This window comes from Pseudoliparis swirei, chromosome 10 (assembly GCF_029220125.1).
Source record: "Pseudoliparis swirei isolate HS2019 ecotype Mariana Trench chromosome 10, NWPU_hadal_v1, whole genome shotgun sequence".
NCBI lineage: Eukaryota > Metazoa > Chordata > Actinopteri > Perciformes > Liparidae > Pseudoliparis > Pseudoliparis swirei.
Window position 1 is genome coordinate 5935700 of NC_079397.1, and position 18823 is coordinate 5954522.

Consider the following 18823-nt stretch of genomic DNA (forward strand, 5'->3'; position numbering starts at 1 on the left):
ATTTTCAAAATAGGCCTAAAAACATTGATATGATCTTCCACTTGAGTTTGAATCCATCCATGCACTCGGTACACAATGCACATATATTATGTTAGCAGCTTATGTAAATAAAAACATGAAAAAATATGAATGCTTTTAGTCCTGTTGAGAACACTCCATGTGGTGCACTTCAGTTTATTGTGCCCGAAATAAGTACAACAACAACAACAACAACAACAACCACTTGTTGAATGATCTCGACAGCCACACACACACTGCGGGTCATGCATAACAATATTTGCGTCACTTGCATCTCACATATTCCTTTACATCTGTACAGAAGTTGTACAATTTTATTTTTTAAAGCGAAAGTCGTGTTTTTCTTTGACAAATGTCATCGTGACCAGGGATGCGTTTGGGTGGTTGTTAAAAAAGAAAAGAAAAGAAGAAGAAAACCTGGGAGGGAGAAAGTGTGCTGCAGTGCATGTATAATTACAGACAAAGGGCCTGCCGGAGGGAAAATCAGACACACTGTCGGAATTGTTCTCACCTGACAAGCCTCCCACGTCCATTTTCTTCAGGTTTTTGGCCTCGAGGATGACCACGGTCAACTTGCCGGCGGTGGGAACGTATCTCAGAGAGAAGCAGATATCGCCCAGCTTCTCTTGCTTTTGGACAAACAGAAGCATCGTAGAGGTGAGTTTTAACAGCAACCAATTAATCCACATTCACTGCATCACACGCTCACAGCAGATGCTCACTATAAATAGGTCGTCAATTTCCCTCCAACCGAATATGAAGCTCTAGTTTGCCTTTTTTTATTTTTTTTCCCATGCTGGACGTGTTGTTTATTTGGTTCTGCCCTCCACAAACAGAGAGGAAAACTTGTAAGGATTTTTTTAATGAACATTTAAAGCAAGTGCCAGACGTTTCAATGTGAGAAGTGATGTTATAAAAGGTCAGTGTAGAGTCCACTGACACTGGGTTATTGAGTTGTTCACAGTAATTACACAGTCCACTTTAACAAGTGTGTTTATATGCAGACACTTTACATTAGTGACAGAATTATTTTCTTGTAATTGCTTTGAAGTGCAAACACGTTATGCCTTCTAGTGTAGAAAAGCACAAGCAATTCAGTGACATGTTAAACAAAAAAACAATTTAGTATAGAATATGAGTAAGTCCTATTTGGAGTGAGCATGTGCTACTTGGAGAGCAAAATAAATGTTTATTCAGGCAGAAACATTTCCATTTTTAATTTGAATTGACTTCAGATACAATATATTAAATAGAAACTTTACTGTACTATTGTCATGACATCATTAACACATAGTGAGCAGTGCATGTCTAATATAAGCAGTAGTTAGTAGACATGTTGATCTACATAACAGTCCAGAACATGCAGATCACATTAAAATAATAATAAGAAAATTAAGATATTATGTTTTGGAGATAAATATATGTTAATATATTTGAAAGCAGTCTGCAGGTCACACTGTTAACACGGTTTGCCAGCATGTAATCAAGCTGTTGTTGTATTAATATAAATAAAATAACATAGTATACACATTTCAAAGTACAGACAAAAAATTAGCACAACAGACACACTTCAAGCCATATTTTCGAAACTTAGCTGTAGAAGGTTTGTAATATCAAATGATGTGTTTAATGAGAAAATCCAGAATTTAGTTAAAAAATATAAAAATAATATCAATCAACTTAATTTAATTCCAATTAAAGTACCTAAATAATATAATAAGTCAAGATATTCATCAATATAGATCACAAGTGGGAAAAAACAAACAAAGTATGTCATACCTTGAGTGCCTTGAAAGGCGCCTTATAAAATAAATGTATTATTATTATTATAGGCGATGAATCATACGCCGCTCTGCATCTCATTGCCGATCAGCTTCACAATAAGTCCCAACGTATTGTCAATCGTTTGCAATGGATTGTGGGTCTTGCTGCGGTTTGAATGCGTTTGACTATTTTTGGCCCCCACTTTGGATTGCCACTCATCGCTCTGCTGGAGGAGTTCTGACTGCAATCACTTCACTGGTTCGCACATTTTAGCATCACAAACAGTCTCCCTGTCACACACACGGCGAGCAGAGCGTGACTCATCTACGCCAAACCTCTCATCAACACTCGGAGCAGACGCAGTCGACCCGCTCTCCCTCGGGTCACACCTGCGTCACGCGTGGCCGTTTAAGCAGAAAAATAGGCAAATTGGGCCTGAATATTAACCTTTTTTTTCAGGAGTCTTTCATCAACTTAAAACCCATTTCTTCACGCAGGGTCAAGTGTGTTGAAAATATTTTCTATGAACAGAAAAAGGTCAACTTCAAGGGCTATTCTTGGAACTTGCTACTTCATAGATGACTTTCAAAGTAAAGGAGAGTGTGATACCTTGTGTATTACATGTGTAAAGACTTACACCTGAAACCGGACTGATATGCTTCCTCCTTTCAGAGGTTTATTTTAACACCAGTGGCTTTCTGGCTTTTTGACAAATGACCTCCAATCACACGTTGCACATAACTGTGAGTTTTGTGAACAACTCAGCGAGAGTGATTTTTCCTCATCCAGTATCCCGCAGAGGTATCTATTTTTAGGTTGACCTTTAAGCTTTAGGGAGCTGATTGTGAACAGCAACGTCCACAATGTGTTATTCCACATTTGTGGTCCCCCTCTTGTCTTGTAATCTCTTTTCTTGTGACACTCTAATAAAGCCATGACATCTTTCCCATTCATCACCCCGTCGACATTTAGATCTGTTGTCCGTTCCGTTTCATACATTCCGGGTCATAAAGCATCACTCCCTTTGGATTATTCTATATCTTATTACTGTTTATGAAATACTGTGTGGACGTGAGAGAGAAACTCGTATAAAAAGCAAAGTGAAAAGTGAAAAGTGAAAAGTTCATGGATCTGGTTGAACTTAAGACCAGTTTTGTAATACATCAAAGATGCTATTTTTAATCCATTTCTAATGGATGAACTGAAGACCAATAACTTACAGGTATGATGCACAATATATCATCAGACAGAAATAAATGATGTTGATTAGGTTAACTATTTATTCATTTGTACTTCATTGTTACATGTCTTAAATAAATCTAAATCTCAATCAGCTGGGTTCAGTACAAAGACGGTTGCGACAAGCCAGTTTTAGCCAGTTTGGTGTAAGTTATGTGCTTTGACTATTTCTTGTAACTCTTGTAAAAGAACAAATAAGTAAGGATGCACCGATCTAATCGGCGCCGATCCATATCGGCCGATATTCCCATTATCGGTTTTGATCGGCGTTCTCAAAATGGCCGATCAAAACGGCCGATCAGATGACGTAACATCTGCGAGAACTATCAGACGTTTCAATCGCCGCGCACCGCAACGGAGACGATGCGCCCGGCGAGGGCCGCAGAGTGAGAGGTCCACGAGGGGATCCTCACCACCGAGCGGCGTCCCCGTCCCCCGAGTTGAATCACTGGGTCAACTCAGCCGACTCTCACATGTCTGAGCCCCTATAGACTGATGTTGACGGTAAACATATACATATACGTATACACTCTGTCATATTCATTGAATGTGTTTTAACTCTAAATCTGTCCTTCTGTACACATTACATCTATTGTTCTGTCCATCCTGGAGAGGGATCCTCCTCTGTTGCTCTCCTGAAGGTTTCTTCCCTTTTTTTCCCCCTGAAGGGTTATTTGGGAGTTTTTCCTGATCCGATGCAAGGTTTTGGGACAGGGATGTCTATATGTACAGATTGTAAAGCACTCCGAGACAAATTTGTAATTTGTGAAATTGGGCTATACAAATAAACTGAATTGAATTGAAAAACGCATTCGATCGGGATCGCGCGAGGGTTTTGATAAAGTTAGCGGAAGGATTTAAGTGACAACATCCGATTTTGCAAAGTTAGCGGAAAGAACCACGTGAAACAACATCCGTTTATCAAAATAAGATGTCGACAAATCATACCCGAACATATAAAAGTAAACAATGAACTGATTTTGTATCTTTATAGATCTTTTCTGAGATTTAGCTTAAATTATGCTAACATTAAAATATTTTTACTGTACCAAGGAAGAGTTTATAAAAATAAGTCAGACTTTTGTATGTTAAAAAAAGTCCTGTAAATAGATTTCCCCAAGAGTTCCAGGAAATGAATAATGCAGATGTGTTCCATACATATCTGAAATCCCCTACAATAGCAATCAAACAATTTTAATGTATCAATTAGGACATTTTTCAAAGTAAAAGTCCTAAATGTTTAAAGAAATCTGTAATTTCTTTAATGTTTGAGGTGCTTTATATATGTATTTCCTCATAGTCCTAGGCAATAATGCTACACAATAAATAGAATGCTTCAATCAACACCGTGATCGGTGATCGGTATTATCGGATCGGCAGATACTGATTTCAGTGATCGGTGATCGGCACCAAAAACCTGATCGGTGCATCTCTACAAATAAGGGTTTCTTTTAACCTGAACGCCTACTCAAAACATACTTACATATATATTATATTTAATCTTGCAATCATCAACAGCAATAATCTCTGTACTGCCAAGACAACGGAGTGTCTGGAGAGGCACATAATCTCTGGACAATGTTGTTACTTCCATGCATTCCTAATGACCGGTAGTTCACAGCCGCTTCATGATTTTAACATTACATTAATAAGTGTAACAGTAGAACATTTCAATACTTTTTCATCGGTAGGTAAACAGCAAAGCGTCTCAAACCTTAAATAAAATTGTCAAGTACAGCTGTGAAGCCAAACGCTAAGAGGTATCGTGATGCCCTTCAACTCAAACAACATCACCAGCCATTCAACACATGCTGTATGCCATGACATTTACCATGAAAATTGAATTTCCTGAACTGCTGCCTGGGAAGTCACACTTCTATTAATTGAAGGGGAAGCGTGGACATCTGATTAAGTGACATTTCCAGGAGAGATGGATTAATTCAGCCACGGCACCACCGTTGTGTTCTCCAGGCACAACTTGCTTCACACAGCTACAACAATCATTTTGTTATCACTTATGCAAGCTGCCATAAAAAAACCTCTTATTATTAAAAAACAGAAGCTACCAGATCTGCAACTGTGAGCCCTGAGGCACCAGACAGGTGTCAGAAAATCATTTCAAACCTTCTCATTTCTCATTTTCTCACGAGTGATTGAACTTTCGGGCGCGTGTGTCCAACTGCACAGGTTTTCACGAGTCTCACCTCCTCCTTCTCAGCGCTCAGCAGATCCCGCCACTCCTCCGTCACGTGGCTGAAGTCCACCTTGTTCATGGGCACCTTGATGTCGCCGATGGCGTCGTGTTTGGAGAAGCGGTCGAAGTCGTACACCGTCATTATCAGTGTCTTCCCACCGAGCTCCACGTAGGGAACCTGAGGAATGGAGTAACGGCTCAGAAAGAAACACGGACACATGTGACCCATTTCAACACGGGCGGGAGTTACTGTTGGAGAGTCCGCTGCCCTGCTGCTTCGTCTGACTCCAAATGTGTTATGGTGCAAAGAAATAGGAGAAAGGGGGAGCTTTGATATAAAAAAATCATTAGAAGTTATTACATGGAACTTTTTAACTGGTTATGAAACATTCTCAACTGAATACTGATGCCGCTATATGACCAACGTAAAGAAACTACACCGTGAGCTACCTGATTCAAGACATCTTCTTTTTTTCTCTCAAAGTTTAGGAATGAAGTATTACAGAAAAACTAAACTCAGTATTGAAATGGATATCACATAACATGACGCTTAACTGAACACCAAACACCTGCGCTCTTCACTGTCGGATGAATAACGCAACTTTTTTTCCCCACTGCTGAGCTGCACCCATGCATCTATTATGGCCGAGGCAGTCCAGGGTGTAGCGGTGCATCTGCCCGTATTAATCCAAATCACATTGAGCCTCTGTGTGTGTGTGTGTGTGTGTGTGTGTGTGAGGGGGTGAAATATATTCTGTCAGGAGCGTGTTAATGTGCCAGCTGGTTACTGTCTCCACACCTTTCCAGTATTCATGGTTGCATGCAAATCAGACTGTCAGTGGAACCAAAAGATCTCCAGCTCCAAAAAAAAAGTGGCTTGAAATGAGCAGCCAAGCTCTGAAGTGTACCTTGAAAATGAACTGCTCATTGAAGACGGGATTGAGGGTCTTCCTGTGGACCTTGGTCTCAAACTTCTTCTTCTTGTCAGGCAGCAGGTAGACCTTCACGTATGGGTCGGACGTGCCACCCATGTCCATAGCCGGCAGCTCTGCGGCCTGGATGATCCCAACCATGAGCTAAAAGAGGGGTCACCAAGGGGTCAAAGAAAAGTGAGAGACGGCATGTAAAAAATTGTTTCCACTCAACCGAATGAACATGACTTCCACCTCCATCCCACTAACATCCTTGCAGAAGCTTATCTTGTTAAAGAAATGTCGAGAAACAGGAGGTTTTTAATTGTCTTTTTAAAATCACGAGCAATCAATCTTTCATAGGGGGGGGGGGGCTTTAAGATGATTCAGTGTCATTCTATATCTGGGATATGTCCGCATTATTAGAAGGTTATGTCTGCACGGCCTGGCAGTGGCTGAGAAGTTCGTAAAGGTCAGGATGTGTTGGAGTAGGAATGAGAGGAATGTTTCTCTTCACATAAGGCCGATAATTGAAAACCACAATGGAGGGCCCGGGAGGCTGATTGACCTGCCAGTCAGAGTCTAAAACTCAAAGTCCTCTCGGGAGGCCCAGACAGTCACTCAATCAACTTCCTATCAGGCAGCCATCAAGCAGCCATCTGCAGGCTGACCAGGGCACTCGGCCACGGAGCTCTGCAGCTGTCGGCAGCTGCATTAGCCCAGTGAGCGGCGCCGCCGGCGACACAGTGGTAAATAGAAAAAAAGTAGGAAACAATGACAGTTAGCTGCAGTTGGTAAACGCCATAAGGCAAGTAACCAACACTATGAAGTGCAAACAGTGTCGCAGGCTGGAAACCAAAGACTTATATACGCTTTGATTGCTTGAAAAAACAAGCTCCCGCTATTTGCTGCCACGCATTAATTTGACGAATGAGATTATTTCTGCGTGACACATTCTTTTGTTTACATAACGAAAAACGCCAGTGAGCTAAATGTACGTTGCGTGACCTTGCTCTTTATCTCTGTGTTTGAGGAGCAAACCAATCTCAATGCCATCATTACAAATAGGTGGAATGTTTTATTTAATACACAGTATTTGTCTCAGTACTATTATATGTAATAGACATATAATAGTATGTACAGTATGCATGATAATGTGCTGATCTGCATTGGATGTTGGCGAGATTCCAGTAAGGGAAAAAAATGTCTTAATGAGATGAAGTGACACCCACACACACACACACACACACACACACAAGACGAGATCATCATGGAGAGTATGGACTCGTTTTATTCGCTGCTCCCCAGGTTATGCACAACATTTTCTTGACGTTACCTGGAAAACACACCGAGATGAGATTCTGTCCCGATGTCAATGGACCCCCTTGACATAAATATAACTTTCCGAGGCTCATCGTGATCACTCGAAATAAAACAAAACAAAAGAGTCACACTCATTCCAGCTGTCAATTACCCAAACCTAAACGTAAACATGTTTTGCAGTGAAACGCTGTGGAGTGGCACTCGGATTTTGAGTGGAGCAATTTCATCCTCGCATGCTGTCCTTCTGATTTCCAGCCGTCCATCACCGGCAGTCAGTGGCAGACACAGCATGTCTCGCCCTCTTTACTGGGAGAGGCGCTGGTGCTTCAGGCGAGCGATAAGAGCAAGGGAGCGGCAGTAGATGTCGATGTGTCGTATTGTGTGTCCTCCCTCCTGTTGTGTGACCACTCGGCCGGCGCTCCAATCCCCAACTCACAAACCTTTTAATCAAAAACAAACCAAGCAGAGCGCGCCGCTCCCGCAAGTTGAATTATGCGTAAACCATCATTTTCTTTTCTCACATTCGGCTCCAGCTGTGAGTCATTGGAGCTTTTCATATATTCCTTTTTACATCCTAATTATCTTTCAAAAATGAGTCATGGGAAAGACTGGAAATTATGTATGGACATGTGGTGCACTTTTAGCTGAACAAAAACACTCTCCTCCAGCTTCACAACTCTGTAGAGCTACTCATCAACCAACGCTCTTTTTTAGCACTAATTATGCCACCATTTATTTCTCACACCTGACTAATGACCATCGCTCCTTTGAGAGAAACACTGAATAGACAAAATGTTTGCACATCTGTGTGGGCGTGTGGGTTTAACTAAAGACTTAGTCCCTATCGCGGCGGACAGAGGGCTGCTGGTCTCAACCCGTCCCTGTTTGTCTGTGATTCGGTTCAGTGAGGCCGTGGCTCCAGGATGGGGATTCAGCCTCTTGGCAGCTCATCTCGGGGCGGCTTTGTCCCAAATGCATCCTGGCTCTGCTGTGACCACTTCACACACATACACACACTTCAAAATAGGACCAATACTCCAGTTCATGTGTACTATTTAACGATTTATTTCAGAAATGAACCGTCAAGTGGGCAGAAAAAAAGAAAACGTGAATGTTTTTAAATGCATCCTTTCTTAATAATGAGTTTGAATGCACATACTCTGACTGGATGCATGACAATAGGGCTGGTCTTGACCTGCACATGAATATGGTAATGGTGTTGAAAGTAGGAATGGCATGATGATTCCCCTCCTGCTGTGCTGAGGCGGCTCTTTGTGGTTAATTTGCTGTGCATTTGCCTGACGCCGCCGCATCGCCGCTCCCCGAGTGATTTGGATCTTTTACAAAACCTTTTGCCTCATAAACTCAGAGTCATCACCACCAAGAGGAAGCAGACGGTGGTGGTGAAACAGAGCTGGAGCTCTTCTCCATGAGGACCTGACATTAATATGTTTCCCGCTCTTGTCTTGGCACGATGGAACATTTAGCGGCAGATCTCTTAGGCCATCGAGGGGAAGTTAATTGTGCTTACGGCCGCATCTTAAACGAGGCGTTTAAAAGTAAATTGGTATGACAAAGTACATTCGTGTTGACATATCATATGTTAAGATCTAGCTCGATACAAATCTGGTTCAGTTCCTAAATTAGGAGTTAGATACTGAATATCACTCCCCAATGCAGACAGAGCAAATCCCTGGAGATCATGTTCACATTTTTGACTTCCTGTTACATGTTAAAATCTGATTTAGTTCCACATCTGTGCCTTGCAACTACAGAATAGACGACGCCAATTAGCCTCCACATGAAGTTTTAGTTAACCCTCCTGTTACCTTTACATTTACTAACATATTTTACCCTCGGGGTCAATTTGACCCCAGCAATTAAAACCTCCAGAAAATTATTAGAATTAATATTGTTTCCCAAGTTTAAGTGTGAGGTACTTTATGTTTGTTTGTTGACTACCTAAATAGCCCTTTAAATATATAAAAAAGTTGATATTTCTTATATGTTTGACGCAGTGAAAAACAGCCTCGGGTCAAATTGACCACAAAGAACACCGACGTTAAACATTGAATGGGGTCAAATTGACCCGAAAGGTAACAGGAGGGTTAAGTAACTAAAACTCTCCCCTACGGTTATAGAAATATCCGTCATAGGGTCAAAAAGTATTGGTCTGTGATGAGAGTTAAACATGCAACACTCAACCCGACCACATTAAGGGAAGACTACTTTCTGCGTTGGCGGTGCAGTCATGGACAAATGACGTCTCTTTGAGTCGATCCTTTCTATGTGGTCGGACATCACATTTGAGTATTTCAGACATCCTCTGTCCTTAAATCGCGTGCTGTAGAATCGTCCAATGCCAACATAATCTCTAGCGACATTGGGCTTGAACAATCAACGGTAATCTCGTCAAAAAAGTAAGGGATGCACGGAAAAGTGCCATCTCCACGCCTCAGTTGTGATCGGATATCATCTCTGACTGCAAATGATCCCACGGTTAGACAATCGCTGCTCTCTGTAAATATACTCTCTTTAACAGCTGCCACATATTCAGGACTCCAGGAAAAGGAACCTATCCCGACCCCCCCCATGTCGGTTCTCCTGCAGCAGTTCCGTGGCGCTCACATTGATTGCAACGGCACTCAAAGCCAGAGGAAGAAAAATAAACACTTCCCGAAGGCCACGGTGTCCGTCACCGAGCTGAAAGTGTGTCAGATGAGCGGCGATGAGTCATGTGCGGTCACTGTCACAAAGTGGGGAGACTGTCGCCCATTCATTACACTTTAGCTCCACCGTGGAGCCCATTACAGGAGTAATGAAGAACCTTATGGAGAGGCCTGTCATTAACTCCCACGAGATGACAAATCCCTCTGTGAAATGTAATATTGTATACGTAATATCCCCTTTCATGAAATGAGTCAATACTGTTCCCTCTAAAAATAAATAAATCAGGGCTTGGCTGACTGAACACTAATTATTGACTCAAAAGTCAAAATGCTAATAATTATTGATGATTGAAGGGGACACAAACATGAGAAAAGTCTCTTTGTTATTGTAAGGGAGATGTTCCGATGCCAGTGTGTGACTCGGTGTGTGTACAGGAGCTGTTTACCTGTCTAATCTCTGGCTGTCAGTTCTGTTCATAATGGGGAGTTAGCTAGCCCAGTGAGGGACAGCGCTGTGTTCACGCACCGTGTCTATTATCTGTCACACAACATCTGGCGGCAGGAAGTTGATGTGCTTCCTCATTTCATTCTTTTTTTCTTTCTTCTATTTTTTTTAAAAACTCAGCCTGCTGGAAAAAATAAATAAAGCACATATGTTTCTGCAGCGGCTGTTTTCAATCAAGTAGAAAGAAAGAACCACATTCAGAGACTAACTAAATCCCAATAGCCGACTGTATCTTTCACAAGGCTCCGTAGCGAATGAACGGACTTGACCACCGTGATATCCCTGTCCGATTGCTCTCAAGCTTCAGCGGTGACGCGGCAAATGGAGAATGTTGTGCAAAACCTGGGTTGGGTCCTGTTTAATCTGTGGGGGGATGAAAAGTTGGACCCCCTCAGAAGTTGGGTGTGACCATACTTACGAAGGAAGAGCTTTCGCAACAACGACACACACAGAGAGATTCGGAGAACAGACCCTTACCGTATTCTCGGTGAAATTGTAATCCAGGGAGTATTGTAATTTGCCCAGTTTCTGGTCCTCCTTGGGCTCTTCCTCTTTCTCCATTTCAGTCAGCCCTGTCTCCGCATCCTCCTCATCCTTCAAGGCCTGAAGGAGACACCCACCAAGAGTCAGTGTCGCCTGTTTGTCGCTGGTGCTAGCACCCGGCCGGCCGTTCACCCGCCCGGGTCCTGCCGGTGGACCTACTCCTGTAAAAGCTGCCACTTGTTTTATGGTGCGATAAGGGGGGAGGGGGAGGAAACGAGGAAAGCAAGCACTAAAACACCATAGCAGTTAACACCAGGACATGCTCTATGATGCACTAAAGCGCCGGGCCTGGTCCCCTGAAGATGCTTTCTATCAATCTCTGGGTGTTTCTGTCTAAAGGGGGGAAAGATCAGATGATGTCGCCAGAGATAAGAGCAATGTGCAGGCATAAGAGGAGCGAGAGGGGATGGGAAAGAAGGGCTGCTCCCTAAAAGTTGAGGAGTCAAATCCACTATATGTGACCCCTCAGGCATCTTTAAATTCGAGTCGAGACATTTTTTTAAAAATTTGAATATATATATATATATATATACATACTGTATCTATGAAGAACTTTGTGCTCTTGTAAACAATCTAAACGTGAACACATCGATTATATAGATATGAATGATGATTACGCTGCAAAAAAAGGTCACAAGTAAATTTTTTGAGATGGGTGGGTTTGCTGACATCATCACGCGTCCGTAACCGCGAGCCTCGTTCAGCCCGGGCCTTTCCAAGCTTAACCCAGAGAGACAGTCGTGGAGCACGGTCCACGGTGAGGTCCAGCGTCCCTGGGGGAGAGGGTCCCATGATGGGATCTTCCCCATGCACAAGTGAATATCTCGGGCAGATAGCACGGACACCCCACCCATTGAGAAATGTTAAATCATGATCATTATGACACTATGGCAGGCCGCATCTGACATGTCAATGTGGTCAAAACCATCACTGAAACTCATGCCACTGGATTTACTGGTTGCCAGATAGTCTTTACGAATAGCCCAATAAATTCCGACTCAGGTACAGCCCATAGAGACACAGAGAGAGGAAAGTTGGAAGAGAGAGAGAGGGATGCTTCCAGAAAAGATCACAGTAAGACAATTCCCTTGATGTTATTTCGGGCAGATAAAGTCTCTGGCAAAAACACATATCAATTGGGAAGAGTCTGAAGTGGCGGGGGAGTGAGAAGTTGCCCTATCGCTAGCCTGGCACTGAGAGGGAAGTAGCATGGGGGAGGCATTTGTGTTGTGGGGAGGAGAGAAGGGGTGCTGGTGGGGGCGGGGGAGTTTCTTATAGGACCAACATGCGATTGAAGAGGCAAAGACTAGCTCTCAAGGGCATTCATTCAGCGTCAAAAAGATGCCTTCCAAGATGTCTCTTTTTCATTAGGCATGCAGAGCATTCTCTGTGCTACAAACCAGTGCTCTTCATTCCCCGAGTCTGCTCACGCCCTCAAGACACACAGTCGCATTGTCACCATAGCCCCGAATGCTCTTACGTGAACCCCTACGTCGGTGGTAGCTAGAAGCATCATGCCAGCAGTGGGTGGGTAGGTGTTGGTAAAAAGGGGGTTGTATATCGGGGGTCTGCTCCTATTATTTTGTCAAGTTGCTCATGTGAAAGCAAAAAGGTTGAACAACACTGATTTACATTTTTTTTAAATGTTCACGCTGAGCCACTTTGGTCTTTGCCTTTTGGGGGTAAATATCAATTGAGAGTATCATTTTTTGAACGTTTTTTTTAAAACATAAGAAAAGCTAAAAGTAGAGCAGGTAGAATGATTGAGGAAATAAAATCCGCTAATTTATCAAAGGCGTGAATTTATATGACTTTATGATTTAAATCCAATTCCTGCGCTTCCAGGAAAAGTACGATCCGTTTCACCTGGGTTGACAGACGTGAATGCAAATTCTATTGCATGTGAGAAAAAAAAACGTCCTTTTCATTCCCAGTTTCAAAAGAGCATTTACTTGTAGAGCCTCTCAATCCTTCTACGTCTGCTCGCCCACCACTTGTTTTAAATTAAATTAAAAGATTCAAAAGGCAGGAGACTTCAGCTCAGAAATCAGCATGGTTCAACCTTGTCAATGTGCACCCAGTGTTTTCTTTCATACATATATATGTGTGTATGCAGGTTATACACACATATATACAGCATATATACATGTACTGTATGCATAGTTACATATATTTGGTTCTATGGCAGTAAGTTGTTGTCAAGAGGCCATAAAAATGAAAAATAAAACATCAGAGCAGCAGGCTTAAGAAGATCCAACAGCAATTTGGAACCTACCGCCAGTGACCATCCCGAACAGTCATCAGACACAACACAGATAAGGAGGACATAGAAGGAAGAAACACAAATTAAAACAACCGCACACAGGAGTTAACACACCAGAGTCTAGGGCACACCAGGAGAAATGACCGCTTGCCTCGGAAGTGGCAGATTCACCGATATCAGAGCTTAAGTTATAAGGGGTCGTCCGATTTACGGGGTCTTTTATTTTGATTCATGGCTATTTGAAAAAACATAAAAATGGATGCGCGCAAGAATATGGGAAATTAATGTGAAATCTTTTTTCTCTAACATGCACAAGATGTGCTGTCTGAGAGACATTGCTCGCTGTTAAAGCTGCTCTCTGCCACCTTAGAAAATAAATGAGTATTTATCATCCACATCTTAATTCATGCTTTCTTCCACGATAAGTAATGAAGTAATAAAACTATGCCAGTGGTGTCCGTCTACGATTCGGATTCACCTCTAATAGCAGAGGTGTGCAAATTGAACACACTCTGTGCATGATTCCACGGAGGACGGCGGTATAATGATGTGCACTTAGTGCGCTGACACCATTTGAAGTGTCTGCACTGGTTTAATGACTTCCCCCTCCCATTTGTTTATCATTTGGTGATGTCATTTCTCTGGGTGGATACCACTTCATTACACACGGCAAAACGTTACTCACACTCTTCAACATGTGAGCAGGTCCTCTTATGACCAAAAGGAACACTCACAGGAATGCAAAGTAGGAGAAAAAGAGAGCGATTGAAACCCTCTCTCTTCAATCTGAAGCCGTTTAAATGGCTTCCGTTAACTCTCCTGTAATTATACTGAATTCTAATTTCTAAAATAAGCGGTGGAATATCATGGTAAGTAATACTGCATGTATATCTTTGGCAACCATTAATACATAAGACATACAAAATACATACAGTAACAGCAATTGCATACAAAAAATAGTTTTTTTAATCTTGAAATTTGCAGCAACATCATTGGTGAAAACACACCTTCACGTGTTGATGCAACTGCAAATGCGATCAATCAAATCGGTGATAAATAGAGGCACTACACATATAAAAATAATATATAATGTTAAACTTAACGGAACTTGAAACACTAAACATTCATGATGTATATTCGGTATATTTCTACTAGCGTAACATCGTGCACGATCGAGTAAAATCTAAAAGTTTTGGCGTTAGGCGCATTATGAGAGGATAAGTTTCTGGATGCTCAGCGACAAAAGTTCAAAGTCTTTACCTCGGTCTTGGCTCCGTCCTGGACGTCCATCATGTTGATGGCGTTTTTGCCCTTGTCTTTGCCCTTCTTTTTGTTTTTCTTCTTGAATATCCATTTTTTGCAGACGCAGAAGCAGCACGCCAACACCAGGATGATGGCCACGAAGGCGATGGAGCCGACGGCCCATGACGGCACTGTGGGAGACACCGAGTGGGAGAGAGAGTTTGGATGAGAACTTTTTATGGTAAAAATAGATGAAAACAGCATATCTGTGCAAAAAAATATAATAATTGGTTATAGCAACTGACTGAGGTGAGATAAAAATGTGTTTCAAGTTTCAAGTTTCAAGTTTTTATTGTCACATCCCCTTTTATACAAGTATAATCGGTTTGTGAAATTCTTATGTGCAAAACACCCGACAGCAGTAGCAGACTAAAAAAAGAATAAGAATGGGACACTAGATCAGCACCAAAGTCGGCGCCTGGGTCCATCAAGAGGTGGCAGACTCTTTAACGATCGGCCCTGACCAGCCGGACAACACCCCGACGGAACAGCTTCCGCCAATTTAGTGGAGGTAACAGATGTTGTCATTTTCCACTTGCCATTTAAACAAAAGATTCTCGGACAGCTGACACTTTCACAGCAATCACTGGCAACACAGGACTTGAGTCGGGACGGAGAGGCATTAAGCGACGGGGCGGCCGTGACGAGCCGATGATGCAGTCAAATCAGACAGATTCACGAGGCCTTTGACACACATCGTTCACACGCGCTCTGCCGCCGCATCACCTTTAAAAACACGATGGAATTAGTCCTTTGTGTTGCGATGTGAGGCTTTGAATTTATTACAGACGACCAAAAAGCCTAATCTCATTGGTTTAATTAAACCGGAACATTTAGAGTTTAGTGCCAGTGGAAGTTGGAGAACGAGAGCAAGAGGGTTTCTTTAATTTAAATTGTTTAACTCCAAAGGCCTATTACCAATTTCCCAGTAATCATGTCCTGTCAAAATATATATTTTATGCCCTCCAGCTGAGCCAAGTTGTTTTTGTGTTTTTTTAAACCTTCAACAGCATCAAAGAGTCTTAAAACAAAATCCAGAAGTAGAAGTCTTCTTTTACAATGTCACTTTATCGTGATGTGTTTATGCCGAGGGCCAACAGCTCTCCCTTGATGGTGCAGTTTCTTGCTGGAAGGTTGGAGAGACATTTTCATTAATCTATGATGTGTGTTTGTTTTTTTACAAAAGTTATGATTGGACACAAAGTCTGGGCTTGTTTGAACCTTTAACTTCATCACAGCAGTCACATGTGTGGTTTTAATGCACATCAGGACAGTAAACCCCTATCCTCTAAATTCATCTCCATCTCAGTGTATTAACTTACACGGCAGACACAATAGTTGGATAGGATATACACACAGAGCCTTAAAGCCTTTACACACCTGGGGCAAAATGTGAAATACTTGCCTGCAAATATTTATATTAAAACTTTTCATCCTGACAGTGATGTGATTTGAACGCCTTTTCATTTAACGGTTCGACTGAATTTGCGGAGGGAGAAAACTGTCTGAGCCAAACTGTCTGTGTATCCTAAGATGTTGTAGCTCTATTATTAAGTTACCTTTTAGAACAAAGGCTGTGAGTGAATTAGCCTGTGTTGAACCGGTTACATAACGGACATCTAGGGCTTTTATTGTGAAAAGCAAATAGTCAACACAACGGGAGGGGTTGAAGCTGTTATTTTGCAGCATATGATTCCGTTTCATTCGAAAGTACTTGTGATGAAAACAACAAGGTAGACATGGGAGAGAATGTCATTATCATTTTATGATTATTTTGGCCCAAATAGTTACCAAAACAGCATAAAAATATGATTAAAACATCCTGGACTCACTTTATCATACATTTAATTAAAAAAACAAGTATTTTCATTGCATCACAGGGACACACATCTTTGTTTGCTGAAAAACAAACAATCCAAAATAAAGTCATCCTTAATGATGAGATTGCCCATAAACATTAAAGATAAAGATATGATATAAGACAGGAGTTTCACAATAATTAAAGTTTTTTTAATCCAGGCTCCATTCTTATTATTTTTTTGACTCCCAGGACAAGCTGGACATCTTTTTCAAGGTCATGCCGAGGAGGAAACTAAAATCAATGCTTTTTAAGACCTTTTCAAGACCTGGAGATACGCAGCTCAGCTAAATAATAATTACATTTCTCTAATCCTCCATTAATGCTGTTGCCTCACTGTGTGGACCCGACTGGGGAAACTGGACAACCGGCAGACTGACAGACACTCAGCTCAACAACACAGTGACACCTTTCTCAACTGTAATCAGCGGACAGTTAGTGCTCCCTGATGCATGCACACAGCCTCAGTGTATACACACACACACACACACACACACACACACACACACACACACACACACACACACACACACACACACACACACACACACACACACACACACACACACACACACACACACACACACACACACACACACGATGATGGAAGGAGGAGTGGGTTGTTTTAGGTAGCAGAGAGAAGACATACAGTCCAGATGGGCTGGTAAATAATGAGAGACCTCGCAACAGACTTCTCCCTTCAGCGTCGTAATCGCTGCTCCTTTATTCTACTCAGCAGTACCAAACACCTGGCAGCCCACCCTTCATCTTAATAGACAGGAATAACAAACACATGAGCACATTTTGGGGGATCATTTTTTGTGTTTTTATCAGAACTTACTCTTTTGAAAGGAAATAGGGAAAGCTTTTGATGACCAGACGAGGAGAGGCACATGGGAAGAAAGACATTTTTAAATAAGTAAGTATCATCAATATTCTTGTATCTGCTGTAGACATGGTGAAAAAGTATTTGACAGAATATTTTTTTCATAATAATCTCTTTTCTTCATATTTCAAATATTAAAAGTTTAAAGATTAAAAAAAAGTTTTTATTTTTCTAAGTTTTCTTGCTGTTACTTTTCCATGTGAAAAGAAGTGCAATTTGCATATTATTTGTGGTTGTTGGAGGCTCATTGTAATACTCATTTTGGCCACAAGAGGCACACGTGCAGCACTATACTATTCCCAACATAGTTTCCTTTCATGTGAGTCTTAAAGCATATTACTTGCTAACACACAGTATATGTAAATTGTGTTACGTGTGCATGGAGAATGTCAAAACTTAGTTTTCACTTAGTTTTCAAGCATTGAGGAAATAAAAAGATTATCCTGGAAAATTCATGAAACACGAGAGTGTAAACTATTTCAATCAGACTTAGAAAATAGAACACTGAATTTGTTTCCTTGTCACCTGCTTCTCAAGGCCACCATACAATATAAACTATCCATCTTTTTCCTGAGAAAGACAACATGTAGTTGTCGTCGTGGTGTATTTTAGGAAGCAGCCCAACAGTGTTTACAAATCCAACAAACCAAGAGAAGAAATAAGTCCTTTGAAGACTATCTAAAAAAACAAAAAACTTAAAAAAGACCCATCAAAACAGGAAAGTACATTACAGTCTATCACTCTAGGGTTGTTTTTTTCTCGCCAGCATTCAGCTGTGGTTTCTTCGGGCGAGGTCCGAGGGGAGAGAGAAGAGGGAAATCGATGCTCTGTTGACAAAATCAATAAGCACTCTCCCCCAAGGAAAAACAGTGAGCGATGCTCTGAAATAACTGAAGGATCTCCAGCTCTGGCCTCGCCCCGGAGCCGTGTGCTGATGGAGGTGACACTGGACGGGCCTTGTTTACAGCGAGCCATCCAAAACTGACACCATCTCCTTTACGAACACAAAACTATACCCAGAAGAAACTGAGAGTCGGGAGAGTTTCTGAGGACGGGTCAAAGCCAAATGATTAAATATACGTAGATTTGTGCTGCCACTTTTTAATTAGACACAATATATAACGGGTTTAGAAGTAATAGCGCTTTTAATGGTTAGTACCATATTTACCGGTACCAATGTTTCATAGATTTCCAACATATGAAACTGCAAAGGAGGAAGATTAAAACCCTTTTGTCAACCACCTAATCACATTCATAACTGCAACCTATTGTTTATTACAATAGAAGGTAAGACCCATGAGAATGTACACATTACAGGGTTTATCTTTTAGTTGTTATGAAGTTCTAT

The 18823-nt window shown here is 41.6% G+C and overlaps 1 protein-coding gene across 1 annotated transcript in view; it reads right to left on the reverse strand.

Annotated features, from left to right (window-relative positions):
- syt1a (synaptotagmin Ia) overlaps nt 1–18823 on the reverse strand; it is a 166366-nt gene that overhangs the window by 21290 nt on the left and 126253 nt on the right. The window contains exons 5-9 of the mRNA XM_056425497.1: nt 14690–14862; nt 11101–11217; nt 6124–6291; nt 5226–5393; nt 530–647 (exon numbers count right to left, since the gene is read on the reverse strand). Of these exons, the coding sequence (XP_056281472.1) occupies nt 530–647; nt 5226–5393; nt 6124–6291; nt 11101–11217; nt 14690–14862 (744 nt within the window). The remainder of the gene's footprint in view (nt 1–529; nt 648–5225; nt 5394–6123; nt 6292–11100; nt 11218–14689; nt 14863–18823) is intronic.